Source organism: Syzygium oleosum, unplaced genomic scaffold (genome assembly GCF_021117445.2).
Source record: "Syzygium oleosum isolate NSW1041296 unplaced genomic scaffold, Sole_v2.1 Sole_v2.13, whole genome shotgun sequence".
NCBI classification, from domain to species: Eukaryota; Viridiplantae; Streptophyta; class Magnoliopsida; order Myrtales; family Myrtaceae; genus Syzygium; species Syzygium oleosum.
Genome location: NW_026607497.1, coordinates 9,731,255 through 9,747,573, shown reverse-complemented (window position 1 = coordinate 9,747,573; position 16,319 = coordinate 9,731,255). Strand labels below are relative to the sequence as shown.

Sequence of the window (16,319 nt, the reverse complement as noted above, 5' to 3'; positions counted from 1 at the left end):
CGAATCTTTGTTGTTCCTTAAGTTAGGATCAAGACCTTATTGGCTGTGAAAACTTGAGCTTTTCTTTATATTTCTATGACTACACTTCATGACTAGGATTTCTTCAGCAGTAACATTGATTGCATGTCACAATGCAGGCGGGATTTCTCCGTCGGTGAAAGATCATTGAAGCTTAAACACTAAACTGATAGTTTCCAGAAGATAAATTGCCTGATTGACTTTTCATTGATCAAGACAATGTCTTTGCAGTTTGCACAATCAAAATAAAAACTGTTCATCCCCACTCGACAAACCGACATCCAATATGGGAAAGGGTATTGGACTTCCAAAATCCACCTCAGCATCCATGTTGACCTCTCTCTTTCTCCTCTTCATTCCCGTCATCAAGTCATCATCGTTGGAGGTGGACGGTGAGCTAGACTTGGCGGACCGACGCTTGGGTCTGACCCGGACAGGATCGTGCTCAGCCGAGCCGAGGAGGTGAGGGAAGTTGAGCTTGGCCTTGGACCCCCTAATCTTAAAAGCAGCCTGGTCGTAGGCCAATGCCGCGTCCTTGGGCGTCTCGTATGTCCCGAGCCGAATCCTTTGCCCGCTCTTCTTGGGGTCCCTTGTTACCGCTGAGTATTTTCCCCGCGGTCGCCTCCTCACCCCTCTATATTGCGTCTTCTCAACCAGCACTTGTACCTCAGGCTCCAACGTCTCCAGTTTCTCTGCCGTCCCCCAACCAATGCTGTTGTAATCAGTGGTCGTCACTTCAAAATCAAGTTCTTGATTCGAAGCCGAAGGTATCATCCACCCGGAATTGAGCGCGTCGCTCAAAGCGTCGTACATCAACGTGTCCTCTGAGTTGTCAACTTTTAGGTTCAATGAATTTTGGGCTTGAACAGTCTTAGATAGTTTAGGTTTTAGGATTTTAATTTTTTAATTTAAGATTTTAGAGGAATTTGGCCAATTTCCGAGGCCCAGGCCCAAGGTCTACACAAATAAAAAAAAAAAAAAAAAAATAAAAAAAATTAAAAATATTAAAAAAAAAAAAAAAAAAAAAAAATAAAAAAAGAGTAAAAAAAATTTATATTTAGTTTTATTTATAATTATATTAAAATTATTTTGTTTTTATTTATTTATTTATATAGGGGTTTTAGGGGTAATGTTATACTTTTATTTAGTTTAGAAAAAAAAATTCTTATGAAAAAAAAAAAAGTTTTTAATAAAAATTTAAAAAAAATAATGGGGGTGGGGGCCCTAAGGCTTAATAATAATGTCATGTTATTTTCTTTGCCCGACTCTTATCGGATTACTTTACTGCACTTCGTTCTTTACTCGTCCATTCATTACTATCTTTGAGTGAATTGATTGTAATTCTTTTATATTATATTTTTTTCTTGAATTGCAATTTGTCTGTTTTAATCAAATGGTTAGGTTACTTTTTTAGGATCATAAAAAATATAAAAACGGTGCATGGTTACTTAGCGGACTATAACTTTAGGACTCATTATTGAATAAGAAAACTACATGTGACGCTTAACTGACAAATGATTAAGTTTAGGTACAGAAAATGCATTATTTAGATAACTAATGTAATTAAGTTCCTAATCTTTGATCTCTAGTTGCGTATAGAGTGATGTATATTCTCATAGCTCTCTTGGTTTCTAGCCAACCCCAATACGTTAGTGGTGACTTTTTATATAAAATTCTCTTAGGGTTAATCGAAATTGAATATCTCAACATCACGTGAGGTAAGGGTTTAGGAGAACTCATGCCGAATGGAGATCCGCTGAATGGGGATCGTTGGTTCCAACTTGAAATTACCTCTAAACCCGTCCTTTTCCCGACAGGGTTGCGACAATTACACAAATCCTCCCTGTCTAGAGAGCTCTATGAATATGTATAAATGAGAGTTCTTCTTACGACTAACACCTCCTACTCTCATTTCACTCTTATATACCCACGTATATAAATAATTGAAACTCTCAATATAAATAATTAAAATACAATGTGAAGAAACATATACTATTTGGTTAAATTTGTTTGCAGGAAAGCAATTGGGTTAATCACAGTAATTCCATGATTAAAAAAAAGGAAAAAATCTAAAGAAAAAATAATTAAAATTTTGATAATTATAAGGATGAAATACGGTGGCTAACCTTCTCGTATTATTAGATTAGAATTGACTATTCGTGTCGTGTTATATCATAATGGTGTATCCAATTTATGTTCAAATTTCTCAATAATTCATATTACATTCAAGTCATGCTTTTTTGTTGCATCAGAAATTGCAATCCTTAGTATAAAATAATTTATATTCATTTTACTTTCTACATCACATTGTATTTTTATTTTTATTTTTTATTAATTATCAAAATCCATATCAAGAGAGATAAGTAACTTTCTTTTTCAACAAATCAGGCTAACTTAAGGGTGCATTCGTTTCACGAAAAATGAGTGATTTAGAAAACATTTTCCGAAAAATGATTGCTTATATTATTTAGAAAAATTAGTCAACGGAAAATATTTTCATCATTAACAACAATTTATGCCCAACTATTTTTGTGGGTGATGAAAAAAATTTCCAATTGTTTATTTTTGTAAGCGATACAAGCGATTATTTTTTGGAAAATGTTTTTCAAATCACTCATTTTCCCCAAAACAAATGAAACCTAAGTAAGTTCCCTGCGTGTCTTAACGAATTTTTTTTTTTTGAAAAAATTCCAATATAAATATGTATATAATTTACATATTGAATATTTAATTTTCTTTATTTATGGACTCTTCAATTTTATTTATTTTATTTCAGATCAATATTTCACCATCTAAATTTTGCATTTAATTATCCCACGTTTCTTTTTCTGAATAATGTCGTTGGGTTTATTTCTTTAAACATTGCACACATGCAAAAGAAATTATTTTCAACAACAAATAAGTATCTGGTTGCTAGTCATAAATAAAATAAAACAAATGGTTCAAGTTGCACTGTCGCTCAACGAAAGCAACAGTATTGTTATGCAAACAAAGTCCATTTTTTATATATCTAATATACATTATTTGGCCTAAGGTATTCTATACAGTTAAAGCCAATTTTCATTTTCATCCAAAACCCTAGAAAGCCCTCTTCCTCTTTCTCACGTCATCTCCTCCTACACATTTTTACTAGAAAACAACAATCATGGACTGCTCCTGCTCCTTAGCCTTTGCCGAGGGGACATCAGCCGTGTGAATACGCGTCCAACTTTCCTCATCGTCCCCACCAGACTTAGCCGCACGACCCCTTTTTAATCCAGAACCACGATGCAGAATGTCCAACAAATGGATTCCGGACGCACCGAATGCATGGACTCTTCGTCTCGTGTTGATCTGTTTCATAGTGCTATTAGTTTTTGCCATATTCCTTTGTCTCCTCATTGGGCCCTATTACCCCATGTTGAAAGTCGCTAGGCTGATTGTGTTCAATCTCATGGTCAGTGAGTCCAACAGGGCTACTTAAAAGCCCTCTTGATGAAAAAAAAAAACCAGATATTTACGTAAACTTGTTGTTCCGTGTGGTCGAGTGCTTCGTCTACTACCAGTGGGAGTCAACGCAACCCTTTGCATTAGCGTTAGCAAAGTTATTCGTGCTGCAAGCTGCGGACACGACTGTAATAAATGCGAAGATAACAACGGAGAGGCTCAAGGTGGTAATGGTTGAGGACATGGATTGAGAGCGAAGGTCTATAGGGATAGTGTCTGTCGGTTTGGGCTTGAAAATGCGGGGCAAGTACGTGCTTGGGTCATGGTGGAAGAAGGGCTACAACCGTGTTAAAGCTCACTGAGACAACTTGAGGGTTACCTTCGCGAATTCTAAGAGGGAGGGAAGCATAGTCACTAGCAATAATTTCGCAATAATCCTCTATTTAATAATCATCCGTTATGCTCCTATAACGACGTTGATTGAATCCTATAATAAAATGGACACGAAAAAAAGTCATGGATCACTAAATAATGGATGGAAAAGAAAAGGACCATTATGGCCAAAAAGAGCTCGAGGCGAGCTCATAAACCTTACTATCAAAAGCAGCTCCTAAGCATGGGGTTGTGTGGATCGATTCAAATAACATCATTATAAGAGCACGACGGAAGATTATTGGATGGAAGATTATTGTTGGTGAATAAATTATCCCTGGTCACTAAGCTCCCTCCCCTATAGAATTCGCAACCCTCAAGCTTAGTAAGTTTCAATGCAACCATAGCCCTTTTTTCCACCACGACCCAAGCACGTACGTGCCCCGCATTGTCAAGCCCAACCTAACCTCCGCTCTCGATCCATGTCCTCAACCACCGCCTCCTCGAGCCTCTCCATCATCATCTTTGCCTTTATCACATTCCTGTCGGCAGCTTGCAGCACAAATGGCTCCGTTGATGCCAATGCCAAGGGTTACGTGTGTCTCAATGGTAATAGAGGAAGCACTCGACTTCACGGAAGAACAAGTTTCTGTGAATATCCGATTTCTCCACCAAGAGGGCAGTTATCTAAGTAGCCTCGGTAAATTCGGTAACTGTGAGATTGGACATAGTCAGCCCAGCGACTTTCAATATTGGGTAATCAGGATGCAAAGGAAGATGGCGAAAACCAGTGACACTATAAAACAGATCAACACGATAGTCAACGTGATACAGAGAATCTATATGTCCGATGCGTCCGGCATCCATTCGTAAGACATTCTACAACATGGCTACAAATTGGAAAAAGGGGTGTGCAATTGAGGCGAGTGGGGACAGTGAGAAAAGTCGGATGCATGTTCACTCGGCCAATGTCCCCTGGGAGGAGGATGAGGAGCGGGGTAGCCCATGACCACTATTTTCGGGTCGGAATGCGGAGGAGGAGATGCCATGGGAAAGAGGAAGAAGATTTCTAGGGTTTTGGATGAAAGTGATTAATGGCTTTAACTATATAAAAAACCTTGACCAATATATATATATATATAATGGACTTTGTTTGCGTAAGAGTCTCGTTACTGTTGCTAAGTGACAGTGCAACTTGAACCGTTAATTTTATTTTATTTATGACAGGTAACCGGATACTTATTTGCTGTAGAAAATAATTGCTTTTGCATGTGTGCAAAATATTTATCAAAAAAAAAAAGCCGACATTATAAAACAAAACCGTGGGGGTAATTAACCGCAAAATTTAGATAGTAACTAAAATAAATAAAACCGTGGGGGTAATTGACTAGGGGTGAGCACGGTTCCAAGGTAGAACCGGGAACCGAAAAACCGAACCGGCGGGTAAGGTTCGGTTCCCGGTTCTAGGGTGGGCGGTTCCGGTTCTCGGTTCCAATTTTTTAGGAACCGCCAGTTCCGGTTCCGGTTCCCGGTTCCGGAACCGAGAACCAGGAACCGGAACCGACGCTCTTCCTAGTAAAAAATAAAAACCCTAACTTTTCTTCACAAATTTCTCTCTCTCGGTTGCTCCTCCGTTGCGCCCTCTCTCCCACTCCCCACACCCACGACTCGACGAGACCCTCTCGCCTCTCCTCGCTCCGTTCGGCGTCCGCCTCGACTCTTCCTCTGTCTTCATCAACTGCGGTCCGGCTCATCCACGGCGGATTTCCGATTCTGAGTTTTTTTGGTGACCAATCGAGCGGCCTGTGGCTGGAGGCGCAAGAAGGGAGCGAGCAAGGACAAGAGTAAGCATCAGTTGACGCCAGCGCAAGCGAGGGCTCCGCCCGCGCTCCCTCTACCCACTCCTCCCCTCGCCAAGGCATGGGCTCGAACCCCTCGACTTCGATCATCGATGCGTCCTCGAAATTTGACGTCTTTTCTTTGGGTGCTGTGGTTTCAGTTTTAGATCGGGCTATGCCAACTTTAGGTGACGGCGGATAAAGAGAGGAACATTGCCCATGCTCGCGACGCGATTCGAGAGGCCGCGGACAAGGGTGCTCAGCTTGTTCTCTTGCCCGTGAGTCTCTCTGTATTAGGTAGACTTAGCAGATGTTTAGGCAAATGTAGCCCATGTTGAATGAAAAAGGTCATTGAGCATTTCGTGTAGTTGCGGAAAGTTTGGATGTGCCTCCTGATTGCAAAATGGGAAATTTATGGCTTACAAGAACTTTGTATACCTTATCAAATGCCCTTTTGTGAAGGCGTGCACCAGAAGAAAGAATGGATAAAAGCATCTTGAGCGGGCACGTGTCTGTTTCATCAGTTTTGGGTGACTTTCTGTGGCTAAGTTCTTATTGATGCTTATGTAATTGCTATGTTTTTATACTGCAAGCTTTGGCTTCCAGTAAAATCAGCCATATTTGCAGCCTGCGCCGTTCTATAAAATGAGGGAAAAATCACGCAGCTTGCCTCATGGTTTTGTTGACTCTGTGCCGGGAAATATGGAACAGTCCCTATTCAAATGATAGCTTCCCTGTTTATGCTAAGGACATTAATGGAGGTTCATCTCCTTCAACTGCTATGTTATCTGAAGCTCGCTAAGGCCTTGAAGGTTACCATAGTGGGCAGTTCAATCCCTGAAAGATGTGGTGATCGATTGTACAACGCTTGCTGTGTTTTTGGTTCCATTGGAGTGCTAAAAGCCAAGCACCGCAAGGTAACTTTTCTTTCCTTAAGTAACTATGTATGGAACATTTAGTTGCCTGAGTCTTCTGGTCTATCTGTTGTTTGAGTTGTTTTCTTTTCTTTTCTTTTCTTTTTGGCTCTATGCAGACGTTGGACGTATTGGTATAGGCATCTGTTATGATATTCGGTTTCAGGAATTGGCAATGATTTATGCTGCAAGAGGTAGGCTTCGTTTCCTCTTCGTCTATTTTGCATTTCCTACAATGTTGATCGCATCTTGGTCTGGGGCTGCATCGGCCCATCTATGCGGTTCAAAGTAAGAAGATTTCGACGATAAACATGTATGTCTTAAGTGGTGGACCTTTGGATTGTTTTCCTTTGATTTATTTTCGTTTTATCCCTTCCAATGATTTTTAAGTCGAACATCAGCAAAGTAAGCCTTGCACAAAGGGGGCTTAGCTGTATAAATGCTTTTACGACATTGCGATATGTCCTCTATTGCTTTTTGTATAGAAGATATCTCTTTGCAATATTGAGTCCTAATTAGCTAGTTTTTGCCTCCTCTACTATTATATTGTTTTAAGTTTCTTTCCTAGATTAATGAGGTTTGCTATTGGTGTTGATAATTGGCCTTTTATCGACAATATCATTCTACTAAATATATTTGCACTGATCCATTGATAATAAAGTTATATGATGCTGAACTCTTGGTGTTTTCTATTCTACATAAATGGATCTAGGTTGTTAGATAATATCCCCTTTCTACTAAGCAAAATATTGTTTTTCAATAACTAGTCATTGTCGCGTTTATTTTCGTTTTGTTTAATTAAAAACGAAATTAAAAAAAAGAACATGTTGGAACCTGGAACCGACCCTGGAACCTGTGACGGGGTAGGTTCCAGGTTCCACGTTCTGACGGGTAGGTTCCAGGTTCCAAAAAATGAGGAACCTGTACCTGAGGGTAGGTTCCAGATTCCAAGCGGAACCGAACCGGAACCTGGAACCGCTCACCCCTATAATTGACTGCAAAATTAGATAGTGACCGAAATAAAAATAAACAAGATTTAAGATTCCATAAATAAATACAATAAACATCCAATATGTAAATTATATACATATTTATATTGGATTTTTTTCTTAGGTTTTTTATTTGTTAAGATAAACGGGAAACCCAAGTTAGCCTACTGTTTGTAAAAAGACATCATTTTCATATTTGTGATTATCTGAATTTTGGTCATTAACAATACTAGGTTTTATTTTAAACTTACTTTTAGTAAAATTTTGTCATTTATGGGAATCGTCTCCCAAGATAATTGGACAAAAAAGTCTTCTGGTTTCCTTGGGAATTGTATTGGTGCAGTCACCTAGGCATCTTCCATATTATATCGCTCTAAGGCAAGACTCAAGCGTTAAGAGTGCCGAATAATAATTATCATTTTCAAATTCATTTATAAAAGCAAATCATCACTTTCAAGTCTTTGTAATTTTGTCTGCAGCAATATTCATCGATATATTATCGTTGAAGAATTTTTGTTGCATGGTCAAATGTGAAATCAAACTTTTAATTTTAGTTTGAAAATTGACAATAAGAACAATGGTAAGATTCTATTTTCCAATTTGATAAAGATATTTAAAAACAAAATTAGTCTTAAAGATCACCTATCAACTCTAATACCAAAAAATGAAAATAAAAGATATAAAAATTAAGCACTTACCTACCAAATCTCTACCTCAATGAAAACATGAAATGAAATTTTGTGGACTATGGTTTCACCCTTTTGCTATTGCCATCCACTGACTTTAATATAAAAATTTGAGAAAACGACATAATGGTCCATAAACTTTGGCCTATATATATATTATTGTCGTTGAACTTTTAATTTATTCAATCTAATTCCCAAACTTTAATTCAATGTGTAATATCTTCCCTAAACTTTTAATTTGTTCAATGTGATCTATGAACTTTTTCTATATGTTCAATTTAGTTCTTATACTATATGAAAATAGTCAATCTTATTCTTAAACATGAATCAATGGAAGAACAGTATTGAACATTTTCATATAGTCAACTAAATTCAACATGTATCAACAGTCTAAGGACCACATTGAACACATTAAAAATTCACAGATGACATTGCACATTTGGCCAAAGTTCAGGAACCACATTGAATAAATTAAAAACTTATGAGCCACATTACACATTGGGTCAAAATTCAGAGATTATTTGCATTATTAACCCTAAGAATTTCGATTAAGGAATTGCTATATCAAAACTCATTCTTGGACTCGCATATAGAGGTTGATTACCATGCAAACTTATGTGATTTTTTTGTCCTCGTGTTCTTTTTCTTTCCTTCATTTCTTTGCTTTCCCTTCCACGTGCATGCATTTATGATTGGAGTTTCACATTTTTTTTCTTGGTTCTCTTAATGCGATTATGTTTACTTTCTGATTATCTACTTCGTAATAGGGGCTAGGTGATGATAAAACCGTCCAATATTCACAATTTCTTTTGAGGTCACTTTAATGATATCTTATTTTTTTAAAATGACTCCAAAAGTGTATACCGAGATGTGTATAATTTACCTTATGATGTGACAAACATTTCCGTCATATGAACAGGAGGGTAGCATTTCTCTTTTTGATCACTCGAGTAATGCTATTTGCGTTTATCATGAAATTCCATCCACTCAGGAAAAACAACCTTGACACCCAAGAGAACTAGTAGAATTATATAGAAAAAAACGAGTGGAAGAGCTGGCAACTTCCTACACGAATTAACATGTTTATACATGATTATATGGCAAATCCAAAAGTGATACGAATTGACACAAACTTAATATACATAGGTTTTATATCATAATTAACAAAGTATGGTGTTTTCTAATGACGCAATAGCAAAACCCAATCATGACACGTGAACTTGAAATGCCAGCTAGTCAATTTTTTTAATAGAAAGTACATATTTGGTAACTTCTAGATTGATCGAAAGGAGATAAAAGTGGAGTACTCCTATTCTCAGCCAGACATAAGAGCGGAGGGGCGAGTAAGAAAACGTTCAAGGAAAATCAATGAAGTGGCTTGATAAATGGGAGACTAAATCTCGGAAGGAAAATCAACCTTTTTAAAAAAACAGATGCTAACATGGAGGCTCCAGAATGCTCAAAATTCACCTCTGAATAACCTATGTTCATCCACCTGCCAGAAGCTGAGACTCCTTAGCATAATTACTATCTCGTTAATTACTAGGTAATTAGCAGCATCCTCATGCGTATGAATTTTTTTCGTTTCTGAAATATAGGTATTTGTATTTTAGCATAAATAATTAGTTAAGTTCCATCTCTTTTAATATGAATTTACCTTTTTTTAAAGATAAAAAGAGGCGAAATTCTTGACTTGTATTATGTAAAGCGTAGAAGCTCGGACACAGTACAAAATCCTAATTATAGTCATTATATGAAATAGTGATATTTTATACATAATCGATAGTATTATTGTAATATTGAGTCACTACAAAAAAACAAGAGTTTTCCAACGAAATTTCCAACGAAAAATTCGGCAAAATTCGTTGGAAAACGAATTTCCAACGAAATTTCCGACGAAAAAAAATTCGTTGGTAATTAGTCGTCGCAAATTTTTCTGACAAAAAATTTAAATTTTCGTTGGTAATTTGCAACGAAATTTTTTCGGTGGAAAAATTTCGTTGGAAAAATTCGTTGGAAAAATTCGTGGGAAAAATTCGTTGGAAAGTTCGTTGGAAAATTCGTTGGTAATTATTCGTTGGAAAAAACGTGGCAAAATTTGTTGGTAATTTCCAAAGAAATTAACGACGAAAAAAAATTTGAATTTTCGTTGATAATTTCCGACGAAAATTAATTCGTGGCAAAATTCGTCGCTAAAAATCGTTGGAAAAATTCGTTGCAAAATATTCGTTGCAAAAATTGTCGGAAATCCGCGAAATTTTTCGACAAAAAAATACAATTCTCGTTGGTAATTTCCGACGAAAAACAAGTTCGTTGGAAATCCCGAATTTTTCCGACAAACAATTTTCCTATTTAATTTCCAACGAAAAAAAAATTCGTTGGAAATCGGGAATTTTTCCGACAAACAATTTTCGGTGATAATTTCCAACGAAAAAAAAAATTCGTTGGAAATCCCGCATATTTCCAACAAACAATTTTCGTTGTTAATTTCCGACCAAAAAAAAATTTCGTTGGAAATCCCCAATTTTTCCGACAAAAAATTTTCATTGGTAATTTCCGACGAAAAAAAAATTCGTTGGAAATCCCTCATATTTTCGACAAGAAATTACAATTTTCGTTTTTAATTTCCAACGAAAAAAAATTCGTTGGAAATCCCGAATTTTTCCGACAAACAATTTTCGTTGCTAATTTCCGACGAAAAAAAAATTCGTTGGAAATCCCCAATATTTCCGACAAACAATTTTCGTTGTTAATTTCCCACGAAAAAAAAATTCGTTGGAAATCCCCAATTTTTCCGACAAAAAATTTTCGTTGGTAATTTCCGACGAAAAAAAAATTCGCTGGAAATCCCTCATATTTCCGACAAGAAATTACAATTTTCGTTTTTAATTTCCAACGACAAAAAAATTCGTTGGAAATCCCGAATATTTCCGACAAGAAATTACAATTTTCGTTTTTAATTTCCAACGAAAAAAAAAATTCGTTGGAAATCCCGCATTTTTCCGACAAACAATTTTTGTTGGTAATTTCCGACGAAAAAAAAATTCGTTGGAAATCCCGAATATTTCCGATAAGAAATTACAATTTTCGTTTTTAATTTCCAACGAAAAAAAATTCGTTGGAAATCGCGAATTTTTCCGACAAACAATTTTCGTTGATAATTTCCAACGAAAAAAAAATTCGTTGGTAATTTCCGACCAAAAAACAATTCGTTGGAAATCCCGAATATTTCCGATAAGAAATTACAATTTTCGTTTTTAATTTCCAACGAAAAAAAAAATCGTTGGAAATCCCGAATTTTTCCGACAAACAATCTTCGTTGGTAGTTTCCGACGAAAAAAAAATTCATTGGAAATTCCGAATATTTCCCACACGAAATTACAATTTTCGTTTTGAATTTCCAATGAAAAAAAAATTCGTTGGAAATCGCGAACTTTTCCGACAAACAATTTTCGTTTGTAATTTCCGACGAAAAAAAAATTCGTTGGAAATCGGGAATTTTTCCCACAAATAATTTTCGTTGTTAATTTCCATCGAAAAAAAAATTCGTTTTAAATCGCAAATTTTTCCGACAAACAATTTTCGTTGGTAATTTCCGACAAAAACAAAATTCGTTGGAAATCCCGAATATTTCCCACAATAAATTACAATTTTCGTTGTTAATTTCCGACGAAAAAAAAATTCGTTGGAAATGTCGGATTTTTCCGACAAAACTTTGTCATTGTTAATTTCCAACGAAAAAAAAATTCGTTGGAAATCGCAAATTTTTCTGACAAAAAATAGCAAGTCTCGTTGGTAATTTCCGACGAAAACTTAATTCGTTGGTAAATTCGTTGGAAAAATAGTATATAAATTCATCCTTATTAGTTGCAAAAAATCGTGGAAATCCATAAATTTTCATCCAAAAATTACAATTTTCATTGGTAATTTCCAACGAAAACAACATTTGTGGGAAAATACGTTGCAAAATTTGACGCTAATTATTCGCTGCAAAATCGTTGGAAATTCGATTTTTTCCATCAAAAATTCAATTTTCGTTGGTAATTTGCAACGAAAGCTATTAAATGACAAAATTCGTCGCTAAGTTTGCGACGAATTTTGTTTAGCGACAATTTCGATTTTAAATCTAATTATTATCAATATTAATTTTTTTTTGGTAAGAAAGCAATATTAATTTCTACAATGCATAAGTTGCAAAGTCTCATATGATGATATTCGATTTTCAATCTCATAATACGAAGAGGCAGCTAAGCACTAATGAACATCAGGTAATACATTCAAAACATTGAAAGAACGCGGAACAACCATAAAATATTGATAGCTTTGGTACTCGAGAATGAACTAGAAAGGACTAACAATAAAATTATCAGCATCATCATCATCACCATCACCAATCGCCGCATCATTTTGTGGCTCAGCATTATGCCCATCATCAATTGGATTAATATGAGGTAGAGGAGGAACCTCATTGCGATCGATGTCGAGATGTCGCATGACAATTTGCATTTGTTGTTGCATCACCCTTATTTGTTCGTCCTTCTGTTCAAGTAAATACTTCATTTCTTCGTCCTTATGTACAAGCAACCGCTCGCTTGGTTGGCTCAATTCTTGGGTTATATGCTCCTCATGTCGTGTCCTCCTTGAAATGCCGCATTGGAGGATGAAGTTGCACCAACCTTCGATTTGTACATCCTTGATAAGGATCCCATCCCAAATATTTTTCCTCCTTTCATCCCACCCGCTGCCTCCACCCATAATGCCATACTGTCAACCGATGGCTCAGACACGGCACGACCATCACCACCATCACCACCACCATCACCACCATCACCACCACCATCACCACCATCATCACTAGCAGTGCTCATTAAAAGTTCATCATATTTTTCCTATATTAACATTATAGATGGAAATAAAATAAATTCATATATATTACCATAAATATTAAAAACATTCATGATTTTCATTCTAGTTTCCTTTAAGTCCGAACTATAACCTTACATACCTTAATAGCTTTTGCTCGAGCGCCAGTCCATGTCTTATCTTTTTTTTGGAATGTACGTTCAAATGTAGCTGTAAAAGTGGGTTCCGTCCCCAATTCATCTACCTACAAAATATAAACATAAATGACTAATCATTACATTAAATGCACTAACATGTATAAACAGACTTACCATTCTTCTTTTATGCTCCCCGATGCTAATAGAGCCCCCAAAGATATGTGGCGTACACGCACTCGCTCACTAGAACTAGAAGCTCGATTCTTCTTGTTCTGTTCACACCTTAGCTTATACTTCTCAGTTTCCCAAGTTCTTGTAATTTCCGTCCAATTGTCAGTTGTAAAAAAGGTCGGCTTTTCGTTTCTTCTCTTCGCTCTATTTATCACATATCGCATGTGATCACCGATTTTCTTCTTGAAAATTCTTTTAACCTCATCCTCTTCCATTTCATCCCACGTGAACTTACGCTACAATCAATAGAAAAACAACTGAAAATTATCCACTAGGGTCACATGTCACATATCCATTACAATGTACCAGACAATTCGTGACAAAATTCATTATTGACCATCAGTATGCTACACCGAACTTAGTTTGTGAAGAAAGACAACACTAACCTTAAACTCATTCCACCACAAAGTCTTTACTTCATGAGCGCCCGCTAAAAGTAATAAAGCTGGCCCATCCAACGCTTATTGACTATTTTATTCGGTTCCTCACAACATGCGTAGAATCCGTGAATCTGAAAACATGTTATAACAATACGGACAATGAGACAATGAAGCATATAGATAATTCGCAACATGAACAATTTTATTTACATCGATAATTTATATATACGTAAAAAAATGAAGTACTTACGAATCTCCACATGGGCATATAATGAATCGAGTATCTTCTTCATCATTCGAGTGTTGCACTGAATAAGAAAGTGGAACCGAAGGAGATCGAATCGGAGATGGAACTGAAGTAAATTCAGTTCGCATGTCCCGAGGTTCTACCCTAATATGTTGTTGAGGGTCGAAGGATGGGCCAATGTGTTCGTGTTGTCCATGAACATGTTGTGGTTGAGGGTTACATAAAAGGGCAGGGGAAGAGGATAGGGTCGGGGACGAGGACGAGCCAGCGGAAGGGGCTAATCTTCTTTGCGAACCCGAACCACGCAGGAGACCTCCACGTTTAAACTGACAAGTAGGAAGGTTAGACAAATTTATTTAAAAATATGAACATATATTAGGGACTGACAATGACATTAGTCATTTTGCTTACCATTTTGTTTAATAGAGCAATAAATAAACTCGACAAAATGAAACAAACCGACTATCGCCTCTGATAAATAGCAATCTTTGGTCCACGTCGAAACAACCTATTAAAATTTAGACCACATCAGATTCCACGAAAAATAAAATGAAGCATATTAAATGTGCAGAACGAATTACAACAAGTATCAACTCTGATGCCACATTTATGCAAATTTATGCCCCAAATATGTTATTTCGCACAGTTCTAGTACAGACCTAAAAAAAAGATCACATATTACGTTCAACAAGTAAATTTGCCACAAATGCAACACATTAATTTGTTCCCTCTATAAGCATCGTTTTGCCAAATTTTATATGTTAACACAAAAATCATTAAAAAAAACGACAACCCTGTCGGAATCATGGCCGCGAGCCCCCCCTCCGGCGAGGTCGCTCGCCACCCCCCCTCCGGCTAGCCGGCCGGCGACCTCTCCGGCGTAGCTCACCGGCGATCGCCCCAGCACGGCCACCGGCCGGCGACCCCCTCCGGCGAGGCGGTCGGCGATCTCCCCACGGCCACTGGGCCGGGCGACCCTTCCCCACACGGCCAAATTTGCCGGCGAACCCCTCACGGCCGGCGAACCCCCTCACGGCCACCGTGGCCGGCGACCCCCCACGGCCACCGGCCCGGCGAACCCCTCACGGCCAACCGACCCGGCGACCCCCCACGGCCCACCGGGCCGGCCCGAACCCCTCACGGTCGGCTCGCAGGCGAATACCCCACACGGCCACCGGGCCGGCCGAACCCCCCACGGTCGGCTCGCGGCGACCCCCGGCCCACGGCTAGCTCGCCGCGACCCCCACGACCCGGTCCGCCCGCGACCCCCACACGGCCAGCTCGCCGGCACAACCCTCTTCGGCCCCCCTCGGCTGCGACCCACGGCCTCCGGCCATCTCGGCGGCCACCCCCCACCAAGCTAACTCCCGCCGCGACCCCCGGCCAAGTCCGCCGCGACCCCCGCCACCCCCTCACGGCCGCGTCACCATTTTATTCAAACAATATATAGTTTAGAGTTACCTACCGGGCTGGGCGAAATCGACGGCGAGGACGCCGGAGTTGACGGCGACGTGGACGACGAAGGCGGCGATGGCGAGGATGACGGCGACGAGGACAGCTCTGAGGAGATTCGTGGCGAGATTGTTCTTGCAACAAAAGCGGAGTCTCGGCGAAAATAGACTAAGTCCAAAATTTCCAACGAATTTTAAATTCGTTGGAAAATTCGTGGGAAATTTCCAACGAATGTAAAATTCGTGGAAAATTTCCAACGAATGTAAAATTCGTGGGAAATTTCCCACGAATTTTTTCAATTCGTTGCAAATTTTCACGAATTTTTGGAAATTTCCCACTAGTTTGAAATTCGTGGGAAATTTTGGTGGGAAATTTCCCACGAATTCTACATTCGTTGGAAATTTCCAACGAAATTGAAATTCGTGGGAAATTTCCCACCAAAATTTCCCACGAATTTCAAATTAGTGGGAAATTTCCAAAAATTGTACCCGTTCGCGGGAAAATTGGTGGAAAATTTCCAACGAATTTGTAATTCGTTGGAAATTCGTACGATTTTAAACTATTTCGATGTAATTCGAGGCAAATTTCCAACGAATTTTAATTCATTGGAAATTTCCCACGAAATTTCCAACGAAATTGACGTTAGTGGGAAATTTCCGAAAATTTGAAATTCGTGAGAAAATTCGTGGGAAATTTCCCACGAATTTCAATTTTGTGGGAAATTTCCAATGACTTTGAACGTCGTTGGAAATTTCCTACGGTTTGT

General features: G+C 38.2%; 1 protein-coding gene and 1 pseudogene across 1 annotated transcript; one reads left to right on the top strand and one right to left on the bottom strand.

Annotated features, from left to right (window-relative positions):
- Nucleotides 1-214: 214 nt before the first annotated feature.
- Nucleotides 215-4,339, bottom strand: LOC115663726 (ethylene-responsive transcription factor 13-like). Its single transcript, XM_056317495.1, has 3 exons — nt 4,284-4,339; nt 4,090-4,174; nt 215-888 (listed from the first exon to the last, which is right to left on the bottom strand). The coding sequence occupies exons 1-3, from the start codon at nt 4,337-4,339 to the stop codon at nt 259-261; spliced, it is 771 nt and encodes a 256-aa protein (XP_056173470.1). The 3' UTR covers nt 215-258.
- An 83-nt stretch (nt 4,340-4,422) lies between these two features.
- On the top strand, nt 4,423-14,386 carry LOC115663725 (omega-amidase, chloroplastic-like; annotated as a pseudogene).
- Nucleotides 14,387-16,319: the final 1,933 nt, after the last annotated feature.

Coding starts and splice junctions, on each gene's coding strand:
- LOC115663726 (XM_056317495.1), bottom strand. CDS start 4,339: ATGATGATGGAGAGGCTCGAGGAGGCGGTGGTTGAGGACATGGATCGA. Junction 4,175..4,283: donor GACATGGATCGAGAGCGGAG/GTTAGGTTGGGC, acceptor CGAATTCTATAG/GGGAGGGAGCTTAGTGACCA. Junction 889..4,089: donor CGTCGTGCTCTTATAATGAT/GTTATTTGAATC, acceptor AAACTATCTAAG/ACTGTTCAAGCCCAAAATTC.